At 39.6% G+C, this 23,019-nt stretch overlaps 1 protein-coding gene across 2 annotated transcripts in view; it reads right to left on the reverse strand.

Annotated features, from left to right (window-relative positions):
• lrp1bb (low density lipoprotein receptor-related protein 1Bb) overlaps nucleotides 1–23,019 on the reverse strand; it is a 288,370-nt gene that overhangs the window by 176,493 nt on the left and 88,858 nt on the right. For both annotated transcript variants that reach the window (XM_085766198.1, XM_085766197.1), the window contains exon 3: nucleotides 13,105–13,242. In XM_085766198.1, the coding sequence (XP_085622324.1) occupies nucleotides 13,105–13,242 (138 nt within the window). The remainder of the gene's footprint in view (nucleotides 1–13,104; nucleotides 13,243–23,019) is intronic.

Consider the following 23,019-nt stretch of genomic DNA (forward strand, 5'->3'; position numbering starts at 1 on the left):
GACAGGTTGTATGTTTCATTCAACATGAAGGGGTTTATTTCTCCATAACAACCGACCAACTGTACGTTATCCCGCTTATTACACGGTTTACGAGTGAAATAATTAATTTGAAACATAATGTTGATCAAAATACGACTTTCATCGATTTAAAATTGCATTTAGCGAATCTGCAAGACCGGTCACTTCTGCTATTTTGCCGAGCCTCCTCCCGTTCGTGCATTTGAAGCCTTTGATAATCAATCAGTGGATCAATGGATTACCATACACGTGTTAAGATGTGTGTATTGTGTGTAGTCGTATCTGTCATAAACAAGAGATTAACTTTACTGTTTACGGGGTGCGTTTGTGTCGCGGAGTCGCAGTGCCACCGAGACGAGAGGAGAGCTGACACCGGGTCAGAGGCTCTGATCGCAGGTCTGGTTTCCAGCAGCGGTGTGGAAGGAGCCTCCACTCTCCTTGTAACAAGTTACAAGTCATTTATCTAACATCACTATTAGTCCAAAGCTGTTTAATGACGGTACAAATGAAACACAAGGTAAATATCCTGCATAGTTTCTCTTTTCTGTGCTGCGCTGATCAGAGCGGTCCCTAGCAACGGTCTGTTATACTTGACGACGGTCTGTTATACAGAAATAACAGACTGCAGAACGCAGCGCTGGACCAATCAGAGAGCAGCATTCAATAGAGCCGTGTAATAATATATAATAATATATAATATATATATATAATATATTTTTATGACAGATAAGACTACACAAATACACCCATCCTAACAAGTATATGACAATCCATTGATCCACCGATTGATTATTAAAGGCTAATTAAGGCTTGGTTGGAAACAAACGCATACGACCGGGAGGAGGAAGGAAAACAGCGGAGAATTGAGCCACATGTCGGCTACAGGCAGGTACGAATGTAAACAGAAGGTTGACAGAAAGTCAGTTGTCGAGCCCGTCAGAAAAATTAAAAATAATAATTCAGACTAAAAAAAAATTTTTTGTGGAAAAGCAATACTTTCATTCTGTACCCCTCTAAAGGCCCCATGGATGTATTATTTTTGAAAAAATATAGCTTTTAATAAATATTCTACATATTCAACCTTTAACTGACCATACTGTTAAGAGATGGGTAGGATTAATGCTTAATTGGCATTTTGGTGACACAGTGCTCACAGTAGAACCAAAAGTTATGTGTATTATGTCCACACCAGCCAGACTGAATATTTGATGTATTCATATACTGTACTTCTGAGAACTTCTAATAAACTGGAGTTACTATTATCATGGAGTGAGTAGGATTTGTCTGCTTGCTGTGTTCAAGTGCTCGGCACAGTGTCCACATTTAGACATTTTAGAGCTTACACATTTTCACATTTAACATTGCTCATTGCTCTGTGAAAAGGGCAGCTTTCACATAATGAAGTGCAACAAACATGTGCTGTGCTGGCCACCATGTAATATGCAAAGGAAATCTTAAGCTGAATTTAGACAAAGTGTGACTTGGGGTTGAAAAGGGAAATGGCCAGCCCTTAGGGCAGAATGGAACACATACATGACTGTTCCTGTGCAGCTTTAAAACCTCATGCTTTCATGGAAGTCAGGAACTTTAGCACTGTGTCATCTGTCTATGATCTTCTAGGATTCCTTGGCCCATAGGATTTCACAGTGAAGCACCAGGTACAAGAGCTCTTTAACCTGAATCAGAGATGGGACAGCACTACCACACTGAAGTACTGTATATCGAGAGTGATGTTTGTGCCAAGAGTGTTGGGAGTCGAACTGTGGACCAACATTAACAATAAATCTAAACCTGCTAATTTTGGTTTAGGTGATGTGGCCCCTGAAGCACTTCTGGAGGCCCCAGTTCCTCATGGATGGTGCTGTTTGTTCACAGTCCATTCTGATGACCTTGAATTTAAGGGATATTTGTTGTCAATGCATCCCTGGTTGCAAATACCAGTGTGACTTAAGTGCAATAGAGTGCTACTTTAAAATACCATTTTTCCACATGGAGTAACCTTCAGAGGGTCATAGGATGGGTCAAAGATGTTTTTGCGACAGTTAAAAAGAAGAAAGGTAGTAGCTGCAAGAATCTGATACAGAAAGGGCAGTGTAGATCAAAGAGATATGGTTTACATTAAAATGACAAGTTTCAAGGGTATAGCCTTGCCTTGGGAGACCATCATAAAAAAATTGTCAGGCACACAGATTTCCAGAGGAAACCAGCGTTCTGCAGAGGTACCAAAGTCCAATTTCCAGGTTAGACATAGCCATGCCAACACTGAAGGAATTCTAAAAGTATGCAGGGGGCTAAGTAAGTTCTGGTGGGGGACTGAGTACATCAGTGTCTGAAGAGGTAAAACATGTAGTCAGTTTTGAGAGAAAAAAAAAATCAGCTCTTCCTCAAAATCGTGCACAAAGGACCAAAGCTTAATGGCTGAGACCATATGCTGTCTGCACTCTTCTGGAACTGTGTATCATGTTGGAATCTGTCTCTGAAGGATGATTTACAAAAAATTAGACCTGCTAGCACTTCCCTTGATGCATGAATTGACGATTTTGGCAAAATGAAGAAGTAGTAGTTTAAAATAGTATGGTGTATTGGTGCACTGTTTATCTTGATGTAGCCTGTTCTCTCAACACACATTTCTGCATCAGTGCTCTCAAGAGCTTCCTCTGCAGGAGAGTGCAAATCAACAAGTTAAGATCTCATAATAACATAATTCAAGCGCCTCATCAGAATGAGAATTAAAAGAGTTAATTAAGGAAAGGAGTCAAAACTGAAAATTAAAACAGGACTGAGAAGATTTTGCAGCAAAAAGGGCATGAAGTGGATCTTTAATCCTCCCGGTGCTGCACATCATGGAGGAGCATGGTTAATTGGGATGCTGAAAAGGATTCTGTTCCGTGATAAAACAACAAACTTAGAAAAATGAAATTGTACTCATGGTCATATGCAGAATAAAAGCAATCCTTACTGCCATCAAGACAACTGTTTATAATTGTGCAAATGGTTTAGAACCATTGACTGCTAGCCACCTGCTTCTACTTACATAGGGTTTATCTGATATCGCTGCCGGAACAGGATGACAACTATGATCTCTTTTTTGTTCAAGATAGGTAAGATCTGTGATCAAGAACGCCAAAAACAGAACAGAGCCAAATAACCTTTGAATCCTGTACCAGTTTTGGGCACCAATACACAGGGACTATGGACAACCAGAGGAATTATTAATATGCAGAGAAGTAGCAGATGTTGTTAATTTGCAGTTTTACAATAAACAGGGCTGGAACATTCCTATACAAGATCATACTCAGACTGTGCCAAGAGGATTGATTAAATAAGCAAGGTATGTGGCACCTATTAAGATTTTGAAAGGATACAGAGAGGGCAATGTATTTGATGGGTGAAATTGTTTTGTCTACAAAATTAGCCCTTCTGCTTCCACCCCCCTTTTTGAAAGTTAAATAGAAACCCCTATATCAAGCCAATGGACATTCAATTACACTAGTAAGTTGGGGTACCAAAGAAAGCAGGAAGTGGTTTGTTTGTAAGTGCCTTTGGGTGACTTTAACAGTGGGAAAGATAATGTGGAAATCTGCATATTTTAACAAGTGTAGAAGCACAAGAGGAAAATTACAGTTCACATACACAGCTCCTATGAAGAGTAGATATTAGATAGCCAATACAGAGCACTGATCAAATTTTCCCAAGATATTGCCCTTGAAAGCTTAGCACAAAGAGAAAGGGGAGAGATCAGAAAGCAAAAAACTTCCCTACTGGGGAAAAACACAGAACCAGAGCCTACACAGGGATGAAATGGAATAGTGAGTGCCAGCAGTAAAGCTGTGGTTGTATTGTAAGCAGTGATGCTGATCTTTCAGATTGACTTGTACAACAACTTCAGAATAATATATTAGAGTAGGGTAACTGATATTTGTATACAGCATATGAGTGGAGTATATCCTGTGAATTACCTTCATGTGCAAGTAGGATTTCTTTCTGCTTCACACTTCTTCAACAGACCAATAAAAAAATGTAAAGGTTTGGAGTGGATATCATTTCTCAGATCATAATGAAAATTTCCGCACATCATACAGTGTAGTAGCAATAACTCATTTCTTTGAACAAATTGCAAATGCTTTTGGACATGTATTGCTTTCATAGAATTTTCTGCTGTTTTATAACATTATCATTTGCTTATGTCATGTCAGTCAAAATGAGCTAGCTATACTTATGAATTCTGAATAGTCATTCCCTATAAAACTAATAGTCCTCATTTCATTGCTTGAGTCATTACATGCAAAATTGTTGAACTAGTTGTCAAAATCTGTCAAACTAATTTCAAATGTTTGGAGAATCACTGTAAATTCAATTTTATAAACATTTCATAGGGAGAACAGGTACAGTAAGGTAGGGCAAGCGGGGCAAGAATTCTTTACATTTTACATGTAGAGTTACAGCTTTAAACAGTACAGATTTACTGTAAAGATTTGCCATATTTACATTATGGTACTGTACTGCAGCATTTTACGTGAGTGGGAAGCACAGTATTACTACAGTAATATGGGTTGATGCAATATGTCATGTTTACTGTGCATTACTGTAATTTTACTCTGCACCATAGGATTGCAAGACAACCTGACAGAGGTGGAAGAGGGCCTCTTTTTACTCTGCAACAAGAGGAAGACATTTGTGCAACGGTGATTGCAAACAATGCCATGAGGTTGAGAGCAGGCGAGGATGACTATATCTTTGGGAATATTGAATCTGTTTCAATTGATAGAGTGATATAGATGAAAATATGTGGCCAGACAGACAGAAACATCTGGATGTGCCGGAATGGTTTACAGTACTCTGAGTACAACTTTTTGCTTTTCCATTTTTTAACAGATATTGCAAAAAACTATACGTACACTGAAAATAAGTGATTTTTCATATGCTGTTTAATTTGTTTGTATACTAAGTTATTATTGATGGATATCTTTATTATTTGTGTATTTTTTCCTCAATCAGATCATAAACATGAGGTGTGTTTTTACCATGGTATGGTCTCAACCATACCCCATATGTGTACAGTTGAGACGGTACCATGGTACAGTTGAGACACCTATTGAAACCCATTGATGATGACTGAACATCAATTGTAAAATGATAAAATTTGACAAGAGATTTCAATATAAATTCATTCCTCTTTCTTGAAATTAAAAACAATGGAATATTATTGTTTTATTAATATAACTATTATTATATTATAATTATATAACATGATAATTATATTAACATGATCATAATATTAATAGTATATATTCATATAACACTGTTCAAGTATCACAAATATTACATTTTATTTTCATTTTGGTTTTTTTTGGTCTTATTATGACTTACAACATATGTTATCGTTAGCCTACACTGCACAACATAACAGCATGTGATGTAATAGAACTCTATCAGGGTACAGTTGAGACTTTGTGTAGTATGAAATATGTGAGTTTTTAGGGTACAAAATAACGTTTGCAATGATGTAAGTTCATAGGAAAGACCTAAACCCATGCAGGTTGACAAAGTCTGGAATTAGCATCAGACTTTTTTTTTTTTTTTAAACCATGCACATTTGGAAGAAATTTGTTTTTCTGTTCATTTTCAGAGGCTGCCATAAAGATAAAATATGATGTCTAGAGTTGAATTGTGTTTAAGTCTGATATTTGTCTTACTCAATGCAAACAGCAGAGACTTCAGAGATCCCACGGCACAGCCATGAGCATGCGATTAAGAATGAGCAAGTCTCCTGAAGGTGAACGAAAAGAAGTTTAGTGGTTTTCCATCTGGGCACCTTCATATCAACGCCTCTCGGGATGTTGAGCATGTATATTCATAAGAGGTGGGCAGGAAAGGGAGGGAAAAAAAAGTTTTGTTAGAGACCCAGCTGGTTGCCTAAAACTTCTTTTTTGGTGACCTCAATTTCTCATGCCTCCCAATGAGTTTAGTCTGTCCATGTGGGACTAAGCATAAAGTATACAGTACGTCCTTAAGCAGAAGGCTGGCACAGCACAGAGTCAGACACACCATAATATGTTATCATTAACATGCAGTAAAAACAAATGTAAAGAAAGAACATGAATTCACATTTTATACAAGATTAATTTATTCTCTGAGAAAGAATAAATCTCCTTACAGCTTTAGGCCAGGAAGTGTTCAAAGCAGCTCACTGCAATGGTGCATTATGAGGCGGATTGTAAGAATTCAGATCACGGCGTCTTACACATCAGATAGTGTCTTTTTAATACACGCTGTTCTGCCCACGGGACAGGACAGAAGTGGGGAGGTAGCACCAACTTCTTCTGAATTTTTACACCAACCATTAAACATATATATTCATGTTATAGCCTACATTGTTAGAAAGCTTAGATCATCCCGTTAATTCAAGACCACACACACATTTTTTGGTTGCTCACAGCCGTAATAGTATTAGCAGTTAGGTCGGCTAGCCGCTAAGCTAACGTATGATGCGTATACGTAGCAGAAGTAAGCGATATTTTTGTGTTAATATAAGTCTTAAATAGTTATCTTCCAACAGCAATCACTTACATAGAGTGTTTGGACCGAAACACGGGTCTGTCAGTCCCTCTGCTCTGCTCTGAGCCGAGGAGAAAACTTTTCTTGTATCCTACAAGTTTTATCCAATGAGGAGAGAGAACGGCATGAAGGGCTGTGTGTGCAGCCAAGGGATGCTCCTGAATGTGGTGACGTAGGGACGAGGACTGTTATGGTACGTTCAAGGCAACTCGTAACTCTTCCGACCTGTGAAGTCATACCAGTTCGATCTGGTATGAGTTCACGGGTCAGAAGTTACGAGTGGCCGTTATAGTGACTTTCACAGGTAAAACAGGTCGGAAAAACACAAGTGGGTTGCCTGGAACGCTACAAAGTCGTAAGTTGTGACTTGAAGCTGTAATTTACGGGTTCAAAATCCTGCCTGGAACGCAGCATTAGCCAAAACAACCGGATCGCTTACTTCTGCTTTAAGTCTTCCCTTTATCCACAACGACCATATTATGACACAAGACCTTTTGTACAGCCTGCCAAGTATCCATGCTTGTGAAATATGAAATCCGTTCCCTTCTAACCGAAATACTTTCCTCAATATGTCCATGTATTTAGTCCAACACGTAACGTAACAGACGCGGATCAAAACAAAAACCGGCCCCGTTACCACATTTTACGACTTGCACGTCAATCTATGAGTACATGTGACTGATTGTTTACATGCGTGAGGTCCTCCTGCTTCCAACGACACCACTCAGGAGCCAATCGGTGCCGAGGATAGGATGGTACATGTCTCAAAAGATAACCTTTTAGCCAATAGTCTGACGTTTTCAACGGTGTATGACGCCATCACGTTTGGTTGTTGATAAACAAACCCCATGTGTAGACCCTATCCAGCGTGCACGCCACCCATGGATGTAGTAGATCCATGGCTCCACCGCATACACAATGTAGACATGCATAATATTTCTATGCTCCACTGTCTTTGGGCGTGCACCCTCTACTGCGTGCCAGGAGTTTAGTGGTTGTTGTTTTTTTGTTTATTTCTTTTGGTCTTTTGACTTGAAATTTGGACTGCATGAAGCCAAGACCTGTGGCTGTGGCCTAATTGTGTCCATATCCTGCCTAGAGCTCCCTGAATGTCTGTACCCATGTGATTCTATAGGCAAACCTATGGGCGGGGAAACAACCCCATCATTCTAACCTTTGCCACTTTTTGTCAGTAAGTCATAGAATCACACAAACACTTTAACAATAATCCGGAGAGTGTTACCTTTCCAGTGATACCAGGCACATCTCTGAATCTCAAACTATGTGGGATCTGTGCTGCTCACAACTTAGGCATGTTGCCGGTACTGGTGCCATTGCCAATGCCGCCGTCATTGCCAGTTACTGGTGCCGAGCAAAGCTCCAGAGGCTCAAGGGAGGCTGGTCGGCCGTGTGGCCCAGCACAGGGCGCTGGTGTGTGGGTGAGAGGAACAGGGAGACCCGGGTTGAGCTCGGTCTCTGGAGCCCACCACTGTGTTCCTACCCGTGCAGGGAAGTTACATGGTGCAGTTTCAACCGCAGCGACGCAGGACACGGAAACGTCATCAAATTGTATTTTACATTAACAGAACTTAAAATTAAATTATTTTTTGATTACCTGAAAATTTTAACTCAAACAAGTCATGATAGTATATTGAATCAATAGGCATAATTTGTGTGTCATCCAAGCTCAATCAAATATCAATTACAAGTAAAAAGTCTGTCTTCATACAATAAGGTCTATCGCAGCCACCGCACTTGGCAGGAGCCACCTCATGTGGGTGGTTGGCATGAATGTCGCTACCTTCTGATGCTGCGTCTTCAACAGAGTTGAGCCAAGCACAAGAAACTCAATGCAGGACCTAGTCCCTAACTGGTCACTCTGCCTACCAGTGAGCAGTGGCTACTGAAACGTCTCTGGGGGTCATCAGGTGGGAGCCTTCCCTGGTTGGTGTTTCACTTTCTTTTGACTTTCACTTGCTCTGGCGTCCCAGTGTCAACCTCCTTAGTGCCAGCTAACACTGCTCCTATACGACCCAAACAGCACTGCCACGTTCAACTAAGCCAGGCTCTGTACTTGCGAGCTCCAGGTAGTAGCCAGTGCCGATGCTACTGTCTCCAGCAACTGCTGCCTATCTTAGCATTTTACCCTACAGCACTGTATTATTCAACTAACCTGTGCTCCGTTGATGCAAGCTCCAGGTAGTGACCGATGCTAACCCCCAGAACTGCCATGTTCAACTGACCCAGGCTCCGTTTATGGGAGCTCAAGGTAGCAGCTATAGTGCAGATGCTACAGCACTGCTCCTCTCCTCATTCTGCACCACAAAAGCTTAATGGATATGATGCACTCATATGCAACCATGTATAATTTGACGTCTGGAGCATTGCAAGTGGCTCTGGAGCAAACCAGCTTTGCTACATTTTCAAACAGAGGATCTTTAAAGAGGACACACACACACACTGCCACACTGACAACTCACTGCTAACCATCCCCTGTGGTCTGCTCAAATTCACTGCTTCACTGTCATTCTTGCACCACTTGCTTGTGCCCTACTCGTTAAAGGAGGTATGCTACTCCAATGTCACCATTACTGTAGACATTGAAGAATGAGGAGAGGGTCCAGGACAAATTGATGCCCAAGTAGTCTTTGACACGAAACAATTCCAAGTTAATGTCAATTGCTGTTGTGATTATTATTTGTGTGAATTTTAGAGACTGTGCTCATCATCAAAAAGTGAGCCCCCTGGTGAATGAATATATTGGACATTTTCTGTCCAGAGGTTTAAGAAGATCAGTGTCTTCAGTCAGACAAGAGTAGCAGAGATGGCAAAGTGATAAAACAGCCTGCAATGGACTTCACATAAAAAAGTAACAACTAGTATAGTTTTATGAAAACTCTTGTTGATTGCTTTGATTGGTTGACACTTAGAGAGTTAGGGAATATAAATAACTGAGGAAGAATCAGCCTATTGGACTTCGAAAAGGTAGACAATCAGCATCTTGCTGGTTTAAAATGCCTCTTAAAAGTGCATTCACACTGGACCTTTTATTTTTCTCTGGCGACGAGTTTACATATTAAGTCAATGCAAACAGGCAATTGAGTGAATATTCGCTCAGGCAAAAAATCGCTGGGGCTCCAAGCAACAGCGACAGAGTGATAGAGCGAAAATTCGCTCATCGCTCGAGATGAGAAATCCCAGGTCAACGTCATTTCGCTGGTCATCAGTATTTCAACTATGATTCTCTGCTTAATTTATCTTTTCAACTGGAAAGAAAAATGTTACTTTAACTGGAAGAAGTTCTTGAAAACCACAGACAGTAACACCACCTTAAGCTTTAATTTACTAACATATCATACCAATGACTGAGTAGTACTGTATCTGGTAGCTCATTCATTTAAATATGAGATGTCAAGCAAAGACATGTTTAAGTACTTTGAAAAAATACATAGATACTATTTATGTTTTCAACATCTCAGGCATTTGACATTTTCCGAAATCTTTCTGAAACTATCTATCAATAATCCAGATAATCTGGTGGAAGAAAAAGTTGACCCCATATTACTTAGCAGGTAACAGTGCACATGACACCAGTATCATTTAGGAATGCTTTCATACAACATGCATCTATTAGCAGTCACAATAGTGGGACAGTTTGTACAGCTGTAGATCGGTATTAATTGTTTAATATTCTTGCCATCGTTTCACATACTATACTTGAGAGCAAAGGCGTGTAGGATGATTAAGCTTTGCCGAGTTGTACGCACCATGGAGTGGACAATTTTAAGATTTTGTTACAAATATATAAATGTTAGATTATTTCATTTTACTCAAGAGCCTTTGTGATATTCTAATTTACGTATGTATATTATTTCTGAAGTTGGACTGATACAAGTATGAAATATATTACAGTCAGCCCTTGTGCTGTTGTTTTGTCTTCCAAATACTCAAAGCACACATCCTGGTCAACCAGAGGACATATTCTCAAAAGCAGAAAAAACAATAACAAAAAAAACTATCCATGCTTCTCTGTTGCCAAATTTATTTTAATTCCACTGAGGAGACAGTGGAGTGACTTAAAGCAGAAGTAAGTGATATATTTGTGTTTATATAAGTCTTAAATAGTTATATCTTCCGACAGCAATCACTTACATAGAGTGTTTGGACCGAAACACGGGTCTGTCAGTCACTCTGCTCTGCTCTGAGCCGAGGAGAAAACATTTATCGTATCCTACAGTTTTTATCCAATGAGGAGAGAGAACGGCATGCAGGGCTGTGTGTGCAGCCAAGGGACGCCGTGAATGTGGTGACGTAGGGACGAGGACTGTTATGATGCGTTCAAGGAAACTCGTATTTTTCCGACCGTGAAGTCGTACCAGTTTGATCTGGTACGAGTTCACCGGTCGGAAGTTACGAGTGGCCGTTATAGTGACTTTCACCGGTAAAACAGGTCGGAAAAACACGAGTGGGTTGCCTGGAACGCTACAAAGTCGTAAGTTGTGACTTGAAGCTGTAATTTACGATTTCAAAAGCCTGCCTGGAACGCAGCATTAGCGAAAACGACCGGACCACTTACTTCTGCTTTAAGTAACACATAGCAACTGTGCTTACTGCAATCGTACTGCAATTATATTTTAATTGTGTGCCAGCAGTATATTAGAATAGTGTCTAATCAGTTTCCTTTTGGAGGAAAGGGTAATTAAGAAGTTACAAGCAAAATGTATGTATTATTATTCATCATGTGGTAAGTATAATATACTTCTTTCCATTACCATACAGTTGAATGTTGTAGCTGGTATATTAGCAGAGATTTAGATTTAGATTTTTATAAATGTGTTCTCCCAGCATTAGTGGATGACCTGCCATTTTCTGACTGCACAGGCCAACTGACGGGAGATATCGTAGCCTGCAAAATCCACCTGCCTCTTTCACCAGGGCTGACTTGAGCATTTCTCCCAGGTGGCATTTTGCATTTCCATTAAACCTGACATGAAGGCAGTCTCTATTTGAGCTATACTCGCAGACCTCTTATTGTGCTATGCTATGAAGCTCGGTGAAAAGACCTTAAGGGGGTAACACTGAAGATGAGCAGCTCAGAAACAATTCAGCAGATTTGAGAAGTAGTAACGAGTAAAAGAGCAACGAATCAACTTCATGTTGTTGCAGTTACATCAGTTTCTCTAAACCTCAGGCCTCTATGTAGCACCAAGATAGACTGTGTAAACAATTATCCTCACTCCATTTGAGGCTATCTGTACTTCAATGCCAACTTTTTAGCTAAAACAGCCTAATTGTACACTGTTACACTGTGATCCCACTTTAATCAGTGTTGATTTACCAAGGAAATTCATCAAATCAAGCATAAATGTTAAGTAACAAAATGAAACAATACAACCAGCTCTGCCAACAAACATGCTTTTCAACTGAGCTTTGAATCAGAAGCATTTCTTTGCACCTAGCACTCACACAGAGACAAAGCTCTGCATGACTTTAACTGTCTTACAGGTCAAAAAAGGTCACAGTTTCTGCCAGACAGGGGCTAATGTGGTGCCAAGACCACAACAGTCACAAGGCAGATGCTACCTTATCACAGAAACCAGGTGTCCAGAGCAGCTTTGTTATACTTGCCATGAATGCGAGCAACAACAAAAAAAACTTGTGTATAACACAACACCTGGTGCTACTGTCCTGCTGTGTCTGCTCTGACAGGAGGGATGTCACCTTGGCAACCACTTCAGCTACAAAAGTTAGAAAGTGTTAGCTCATGCCGCCATATCATGAATTTGCATTTTCACCACCAAATGCACAAAGGGCAGGATCTACTAAGCCTTGGGATTGTGTGTATAAAAACGTGTGCAAAGCTGATCTACTGACCAGGTGCACCAAGGATTGCAGAATTTATTAAATTTAAAATATGTTTATTTGCCCCTCTCTATTAATCCATCTGATCAAATTTTCATTCCGCGTTTGCGTCCATCCAGCTCTCTGTCCACACTCCCCATGGCGGAAACGATTATCACACACAAAACCCTCATTTAAATTCTGCGGTTTGCGCGTGTTGTCATTTAGCGGGTTACTCTTAGTAGATCATTTTGTGTGCACTAACCAAACATGCAAAATTTTACTAGGAGCACGCAATTTAGCGCCCGTTATCTTAGTAGATCCGGCCCTAAGGGTTCTGTTTAGATGTAACAGGAATGACCAAACAGTGCTCATTTGTGTGCATGTGAAAGTCAACCTTAAACTCCAACAACAACAGAAAACCACAAGTGAAACCATTTAAATTTACTAATGAACCTATTATGCAAAGCACATTAGCAGGAAATAAAAGTCTAATATTTTCCACAGCTATATATTTTACAAATTCAATATCAATTTAATGGGTAAAATAAATTTCACAATCTTAATAATCCAAATACCATGAGAATGATCTAATTAATTACCATAATAATGAGAATACTTATTTATATATGCATTCTAAACCCTAGGCAAAAAGAATCTGGATATGAAAACATCATTAACTCTTACCTCTACAGTGAACTCCTTCGTCGTAGCCGTCTTCACAGTCTCTAGCCCCATTACATAGTTTGTTAAAATGAATACATTTTTTTGTCCCGATACACTGTATGTGATTGAGGGGACATCTGATCACCACCTCCTGTGCACCTGAAATAGAAAAACAAAGTGTCAAAAACATGAAGGTATCTTATTTTAATATCAATAATCCATGTAGTGTATCAGTTTAGTGCATTGCGAGATGAGCTCCAACAATGTATTATTTCAGCATGTGGAGTATCACTTATAGTGGAGACCAAAGAGCATATGCAAAAATGAATTGCATAATTATTGTTATTAGCATTTTTTTTATGTATTTTTTCCTCACAGCGTTAGGTTGCTGAATTTTCCTGTATTTTTGAGTGCCTCTCTCATAGCACTGATATGACCTCTTTTATGGAGGCGATCCTATGCATATGCAAATGCAAATGTATTTATTCTTCACATCATTGTTCTTTAGACAAAACAGATGTTCGCCACACTGCTTTGCAGCTGCACTGGTAAAGTCTGATAACAAACTGCCCAACTCCCCCTGCCAGCAGAGAGCAGCTGTTTAAGGATTCATGAGGCACATAGGTGACCCTCATTCATGTGGCAGCCACAAGAGCACATAAAACACAGCTGACCACTGCACCACCACAATAAATGTGTCACATCTCCACCTTAACTACACTGGTATCAATTACCAATGTGCCATTGCAGCCACTTAATTGGAAGATTTATCACCCACGTGATGGGATCTGTAACAATCCCTGGAGTTTGCCCACCCGTATGAATTCAAATGCTTGCACACTTCGACCATCTTGACTGGGTAATTACTTATTCACAGCATCCATTTCTACTTTGTAAGGTAAGATATGCCACAATTAATGTGGCTATTACAAAGAGGACTGTCATCATGTGCTGATTTACAGAAGGGATACGTGGACAAGTAGGCGTGTGTCTGTATTGACACAATAATGACTCATATTAGTTTCTCCTCCCAAGCATTTTATTGCCTTAAAAGGATGACAGGAGAACTTTGTCTTCAGTGAATATATCTGGGCTATGTCGTTAAGCCCCAGTGATTCTCAGTATTTTATGCCACGTTCAGGTAAGTCAAATATAAGTGACCTTGCCTCTGAGAGTTCATATTTCATACATGAGCAGACTGGCAGCCTCATCTGTTTGGGTCCAGCATGTGTTTAAAATTAAAGTTGAAATATTCAGTATATCATATGGAAAGTGCATATTATGAAAGGAATGCTGCTGCTTTCTAAATAACCATAATCCTGTAAATAAATTCAAACAGAGAATCCAATCTAAAAACATCTTGTCTCGTCATAGATTAAGTTTACAAATATCACACATTAAAAAAATTCTTCCCTATCTCCCTATAACTTCAGCAGTGTTTTTAAGCATGTATCTTTATACTCATTGTACTAAATGAGAATATAGTGGGGGTTAGATGTAATGTATTATTGATGTATATTTCAAAACGCACAGGAAAATTTCATTCACTGCAGAAAATTGACACTGTGTCACAGAGCATTGAACTCAGTGCCACACCATGGCACATGTCCATTTGGCAAATGTGCTGTTTAACACACAGCTGTAAGGGTCTCTGACAATGTAACAGTGTTGTCAGCCTCTCCCCTCGCTTTCTCACCACATGAGTTCTAATCTAATGTGATAAGGGGAGGGTTGGTGCATGAATATTCAGTGGCTCTAATCCGTCATGCAGAGGTACACAGATGGTCTTTCAACGGCTGAGGTACTCAGAATTCCTCTGTCAATTCCCACACTACTGTACTTTGTTGGATGATTGCTCAAAGTTGAATATACAGCATAGTACACTATAAGACATCCTCTGACAGCTACACTATTCACTGGATATTACATCTCCCCAGTGACCACTGGAAATGATTGAGCAGTGAGATGATCATCTTCAGAGGCAAACGTATATGCAGTATTATTATATGCTGCAATGACATTGATTCTTCTGAAGAAAATGTTTTAATCATATATCATGTATTTAGTTATCGCAACAAAGTACAGGAAGATTTTTACATAGAGATTTATAATGGCAACAAGACATTATGCACAAAGTTAATGGAAGAACATTGGAGTTAAAAAGGAGGGTTTGTTCATTTATGGAATGAACAGACAAATGGATAGATAGTAGAGAGATAGATAGGAGAGGTAAAAAGCAGATAAACTGTGGTAGGTCTCTGTTGCATTAGGTAATTCTCGATGTATAAATATCCAATTATTTTAGAATAAAAACTGTGCACTCCCAGTAATGGTTTGATAAATGAATAATGTCTGGAGATGAAACGGGCAAGTGCACTTGAATACCAGTTTAATCATAACACCTTGAGTGGAAGGCAGATGCTCCCCTGGTAAGGTAAAACAGAACTGATAGTGTGATATGTTTATCCAGGCGAAGCAGAACATAGTTACGTTCTGCATCAATATTTATCAATGTCTTACTTAACTATAACACAGCTATTAATTAAAATAAAACATTCCCATCTAGTCTTAATACTGCACATTTATTACTAGCACTGTAGCGCGAAGTTTCCCATATTTGTCCTTCGGTAGTATGATGAACTTTAATAGTGAGCTTTATAGTATTACAAGGAATTACTCATATAGAAGATCAGCTCTTTTTAGATGCTAATGTCAAACTGCTATCTGGTAACAATGACTGCAATGCTAATAGCGATGCTACGTAGGGTGGGTGTTTTTCATGCTCTTCAGTGGATGAACCTTTTCAACTTCAGACAGTCCCTCAGTTGGATTCATTTTAAGGGCTACTACTGGTAATTCTTAATAGAGTATCAAATTTCTGTTCATTATGCTCACAACTTTTGCCCCCTGACCTGGAGGGGGCACTAGCAAGCTTTCAGAAGACATGATAATTAAAAATCATGGCGCTATTTGCATTCTTTGATATTCTATTTAATATAAAATGAGAGGCTTCCAGGGGCATGTTGATCTGAGCCACTGCCAGTTTGTGCGTAATAATGAATTTCTGAAGATGGAAAAAAAAAGAAAACAGATTTCTATCAGCAGGGGAAGCTCCTTGAACTTCTACATTGACTGATTCATCATACCTCTGAGAAACAACACTTTCATTTTCTTAATTTATAGTTAAAGTTGATGATTAAAGTGGCATTCTGTTGTCTGACCTGAGGCTACACCGGCCAATCCCGAAGTACAATAACATGTATGCGCTACATTTTTCAACCCTAACCTTATTATTCTTTCAACATAAATCTCTAATCTTATCATGAGCACGAGTACAGCATGATGACAGTGCAAAATCATTTTAGTAAAGCTGAACCTGAGCCAAAATGTCAGGAATAGCGGAGACAGCAATAGCTTTCAATCGTTGCACTGAGCCGCGGCACAGCTCCTTTGCCTGTGGGCAAGTAACGACAAGCCTTTTGACACATTGCCTCATATGTCATTACAAATTCATCTGCATAGGTAGGAGAGAAGTATGTTCCCACTCACTTTCAGAACAGTGCATAGGGAAATTTAGAGCTGTACACAATTTGATAATTTCATCAGTCGAATGCAGAATTAACAAAAGGAATACTTATACATCTTCTGCCTTAAAGTTTGAGTTATATACAGTATGTATAATGGCATTGTGAATTTAAGGGATAAATTAAGTCTGTCTGTCTACTGAAAGTAAAACAATACATTAGCATGTTTAGTAATTGCATCTTGTTTTCATAAAACAACAATGTTTACTCTGGCTTTACTAGCTGCAACAGTGTTAACTTTCACAAAATTCAAGGACAAGCAGTTCACAAAACCAATCCATGACAGAAATGATGTTGCCAGAAGTTGTTAACATTAATCTCTGAGCTCATGAGCTGTGTCACTGGTGTGGAAGAAAAAATATAAAGTGTAGAAGGCATGAATATTTCAGTTATTCTGCCTGTGTACCTCTGTGTGTTTGTGTGAGCTAGTGCACCAAGAACTCATGGAAACGAAACCCATGTTGTCCGTCCACGGTGAAGTCATTATTCCTGTCATGCTTGAAGCTGGAGGATGTTTGGATTAGAAGATATCTGGGCAATGTTATGTTGTGGCATGACTTGAGTAAGGGATGGAAAGCAATGATATTACAAGGACCCTGTGACAGAACTGCTGATGAGCCATTTCTCCCATATCTCGGCTTGATTTGAGTAATATGAGCTGTTTGTGTGCAGTTCTGCATTCATATCGCAAAAGCAAACAATCTGTGGATAAATTCTAGTTGTCTGGCTGTGCTACTTATCGTGCTACTTGTCATGAAGAATGTGTTTTATCCAAAGTACGTAGCAGCAGTTTCATGGGAACAACATGAAGAGCTAAAATGCAGACAGATAAATTGCAGCGGAGTAAAGAGTACTGCCATCCCAGCCATTCAGAGGGCAGCATGGTCCTAACACGGAGGGATCTTTAAGAATTATTTTCCTGTATGACCTTTATATTCTTGGCATTTGAAATGATGTACTCTGCCATAAGAGCTTATTTTGCTGTATCTGTCTGACCCCTGACATACACAATATTTTCCACAAATCAGAAGCTCCTTAAGATGAGATGTTTCTATACAGGCAGCGAAAGACACACATTTACCATGTTATGACTGGATTAAATGGGTTTTTAAGAGACTTATATATATTGGGGCGTCGCGTGGCGTAGTGGTTAGAGCGGGCGCCCCATGTATAGAGGCACAGTCCTCGCTGCAGTCGGCCCTGGTTCGAGTCCAGCATCGGGCGCCATTTACTGCATGTCATTCCCCCTCTCTCGGCCTCCCTGTTTCCTGTCTATCTCAACTGTACTATCCATAAAGGCATAAATCCCCCCCCCCCCCCAAAAAAAAAAAAAAAAAAGAGACTTATATATATTTAGGCTATGTCTTTTGTGACTGATTGAAAAGTGCTTCTTTTCGTTTCACTGTATTCACAAACAAAATGAATAATATATAAACACCTGCAAATTTTCAATGAGCTGCCCAAAGCGGTCATCTCCAAGTACGTCAGTTTACAGCTGGGTCTCGAGTCAGTGAAAATGAATGCAGCACAAATGGGTTGAGCAAGTCGTTACACTGTGCACAGCTCTGGCTATAGCCATTTGAAGTAATAAAATATTTTCTATTCATGATGAAACAGTGGTGGGAATGATAAGGCTGCAGGAGCAGATGCCAGTCAAGAAGGCGGCTCTTCAGTGTGTTCAGGACAGATTTGCATTCACACTGCTAAAAGAAGTCTGCCACATGTGACCCAGGCCACCTCTGGATGTGGTCTGAGTGACCGGGCCTCAAATGCATCTTGTGTGCAGCATTCACACCTGAACTTGGAGCTGTCAACTGCTGATCAGATCCCTTGAGACACATGTTAATAACATGTCTGAACAGGACCATGCCACTGAGGTAAGCTATAGGGGGGTCACAGACCCTCCAACTAATTCCTGAACATGGCCTACAAGAGGCTAAATAACCAGCCCAAAAGAGGTCAAATGTCCTCCCCCACCTCAAGTCCTGAAGCATGCATGTCAGTGACCTGTCCCTCTACTGAGACGGGGAAAAAAATACATTTCATGAATCCTTCCACACTGCTGCTGCCATATATACCCACATTGTAATGTCAATGTGTGATGGTGGTCGATTTACAGTACAAGGCCTTTACCCAAGTATTCCCCTACACTGGCTGGAAAGAAAAATAAGATGAGAAAAAGTTGTGTGATTGTATTTAATCACAGTGTTATGCTTCTGCTACAGTACTGTAGGCTTGCAATATGAGGAGAGAGAGAGAGAGAGGGAGAGAGAGAGGGAGAGAGAGACAGCTGTGAGAAATTGTGTTTATATGTTTTACTAAATTGTATCACCAATTATGTTATGATGAGAAATGTAATTGCTGGTTGGATGGATTCGATGATGTTTATAGAATTGTGTTTACAGGCAATATCATGTATGAATGACTGATGTGGTGCATTTATTAACAGCAGCAGAATCACCAGGGGGTGGTTTGGCTATAAAGTGTTGACGTACAAAGCGCAGGACAGTGGCACCAGACAGCAGGGTAAATGAAGCTGCTTAACTTTTGACCAGAGTTAAGGCACACATCACTATTTTAGGTTTTTTTTAAAAACACTGTCAGAACCTAACTACATTTTCTTCTGTATTAAACCACATGCAACACATGATCTAAATTTGCAGTGCTTAGACCTATCCAAAATTTGAATACATTTTGTAGTCACTCCACATGGATATTTTAGGATACATATAAGATAGATAATGTAAAATCAGCTGATTATTAATGAACATTTAACCATTGCACCATTTTACTGTACTCACAGTAATAGGTTTAACTGCTGCTTTTCTTCGACTGTTTCATGGTCACTCCAGACAGTGCGCGGTGCTGCAACTACACAACTTGATTCATGGGAAATATTTGTCTTTGTGCATTCATGAGTTACACATATGTCATTGTGAATTTCCACTATGGCATAAAGAAAGTCTGTAAATCTGTAAATCTTTTTATGTGCTGAAAATGATGCTTAGGACTCAATCAAATCTATTTGTAAGAGGAACAATGGTGCAACTGTGCAGTGGAATGAAGCCAAATGTTGGGATCCACTACATCCTGACTCTGCTGTATAATCAGTAATCAATACATCAGTCTGCAGAGAGGAATGTGTAGCTGTGGGACAATGTATTAAAGCTGCACTTCAGGAACACCATACACAAAAAAACACAAAAAGGCCAGTTTATCATTATTTGGAAAACACCAACATAATTAGTCAATAGAGATACTTTTGTGACCGACCATTATGCAAATGTTATAATCTAATTGTTCTGGGGCCAGCTTCAAATGAATAATACATACAGTATTGTAGTCAGAGAGGCTCAAACCAATATTCACTGAGAAAATGATCTCATTAGGAGCATAATACACAGTGTTGTATTTAATGCTGGCATGCTTTCATCAAAGACACAAATACACAATTGTGATAATGTCATCAGTGGTGCAATGAGATTCTGATGTATTGGTTTGTCTGAGCTGCGTTCATGTCACAAAGTTTTTATAATTTATTAAATTCACACAGAGTCATTTCATTGCAAATCCTCAATCCATGCACCGTATGTGGTGTTGTAGTCTAATGTTTTGTCTAACAAATGTTCAGACAGGCACATGTTTTACAGACTCAACTTACAAGGGAGTATGACCTTCCTACAGTACAGGAAGACCATTAAGGTTTGTTGCAGCTCACATTAAAAAAGATTCCCATTTTATTTGTTTGTCCCAAGTGCAGTGGACAAACACGCTGCAAATTCAGTCCTACAACACGATGGAAGTGTTTCCAGACACAAGTATTGGGGTGGGGGAACACAAATTGAAAAGCGTAATAACAGCACAGCAAAGGGGTTCAAGTCCTACTCGCACCCCGCCTCTTTGCACCATGCTGTCCACTCTTTCTCTGTCTCTCTCTCTCTGGGATGTACTTGTTATTCACTGATTTACAATCAAATGAAGTGACTCCTACTGTTTTTATCCACTTTTAACTTTAATTGCTATGTCCACCTTTTGCAGCAATTACAGCAGCATATTTCTCTGGCATAGTGTCAATATAATTCTTCAGAATTTCAACATTAATGTTATCCTATGCCTTCTGTTACTAAAGCCAAAGGTTTTCCCTTGAATGTACAATAGGTCTGTCCAGTTTTTTTGTCTGACTCATCCCAAATTTGCACAATGGGGTTGAGGTTGTACAAGTGATTTTGTAGTGTTTTGAAACATGATTGTGTGACATTGACAGTCAGTGACATAGGCCTAGCTTGTTTTTTGTAAGGAAAATTACCGAAATGTTCTTATGATGGCTCTATTATATGGTTTATAAAGCATAATGATGATTAAAGGCCAATTCAACAAAAACAACTGAAACCTCTTAAATATGCCTAGTGTTCTAATAATTCTGGCCACCATACACCAGATCACTGACAGGTAGCACTGATTATTTCTTCATCATGGCACCTGTTGGTGCCACAGTGTGTAGGATATATGAGGCAGCAAGTGAACATTTTGTCCTCAAAGCTGGTGTGTTAAAAGCAGAAAAAATGGGCAAGCGTAAGGATTTGAGTGAGTTTGACAAGGGCCAAATTGTGATGGCTATAGACCACTGGGTCAGAGCCTCTCAAAAACTGCAGCTCTTTTGGAGTGTTCCTGGTCTGCAATGGACAAAGGTGGTGCAAGGATGGAAAAGTGGTGAACCGGCGACAGGGTCATAGGCGGCCAATACACATGGGAAGCGAAGACTGGCCCGTGTGCTGTTGCTGAAGAAGTTCTTGTTGGTTCTGATGTCAGAATACACAGTGCATCACAGTTTGGCATATTTGGCAGCCAGGGGGGAAACAACACAATATCGGGCAGGTGGTCATAATAATGTTATGCGTTCTGTGTACTTTCAGGCTACATAACAGGTTTTGGACACAATATTGCCATATCATAACCGTCATGAAAACACACAACACAAAAACACAAATTGCCTATTTATGCATCCAGTAGACATATTGCATTCCATTTGCCAACTTCCACACATTCACAGACTAGTTTGTCTTTCTGTAATTTGGTGCTTAAATGCCATGACCTACAGTGAGGGAAATGCAAAGCCAGGGAAAAATCTATATAACTCATATTTTTTCAAAATGAGGCGTCCCTTCAACCAAGGATATTTGTATAATTTCTCATCAATCTTATAGCAGATAGTTACATCTTAACTATAACTAAAATGGAGGCTCCAAATAACAACAATAGAATTATTGATCCAGTTAAATCTCCATATTTTCTACACTGAACAAACATCAATGGTTGTCTTTAGCCACTGTGGTAATTTCTAATGAAACCGTTTTAGTTTGTTTGTGTGTCTGTTTTGTTGTTATAACTAGAGTCAAGTTTTGGCCACTTCTGCTTGAAGCAGTGTGGTTTGAATTTTGTATGTGCATGACAGTGTGAACTAACCACATGTCTTTCCAATAAATTGGAGGAGCTCTTGGCTTTGGATCCCTCCATTAAATTATAATAGTCTTAGCAAAAAGCCATGACCTTTGCCTGTATTTATGATTCAATCTGTGCTAATATATATCTTTAATGAGGGCCATGGTTGGACTATAATACACACAGCAAGTGGGAGGACATGTATTTTTTCTCTAAATATCCTCTGGCATCAAACCAGCTCCCTTGAAATACCCATTGGACTATGACCATGTTTATAGAGTGGCTGGAAGAGAGGGCATTAGCTCATTCCTTTCACTATCTATTAGAGTACCCATTATTCATTATCAATAAATAAATAAAAGCCAATGTCACTGATTCATGCTCATTGAGAGTCCGGTCCTGGCTACTGTATAACTTTGAGATGAATAGCACTCATCATATTGATACTACAGGCTATTATTCTCGTTTGGTGCTGTGGTAAATGTGTGTCACTGTATTTGCTCCGAGTTAAAGCTCATATCGCTATGATGCTTTGTTCTCTGCTGTAGTAGCACGGATATAATGTAGACTTTAGTACTTTAATGTCACACTGGTTCCATGACAGCAAGTGTGTCAAGCTTATAAAATATGCTCTTTTCTTTGGTTCTTCAGGTGACAAGCTGGGATGCTGTCCTTTATGATATTCGTACTAGAAGGCAATGCAAAAGGGAAAATGTGTCACTGCAGCTTAACTGCTGAGAGGGGGGCTATGAGAGCAAAGACAAAGCAGTAATGTGCTCCTCCCAGTGCATCACTTCTGACATGGATGAGACATGGTAAGGCTGCAAGATTGTCACCAGGCAACGAAATTCATTCTCACACTAATGGTTTTGCGTAAGACAAATGCAGAAACACACAGAAATGTGTCAAACTG

This window comes from Trachurus japonicus, chromosome 21 (assembly GCF_045865225.1).
Source record: "Trachurus japonicus isolate A0001 chromosome 21, Traja_1.0".
NCBI classification, from domain to species: Eukaryota; Metazoa; Chordata; class Actinopteri; order Carangiformes; family Carangidae; genus Trachurus; species Trachurus japonicus.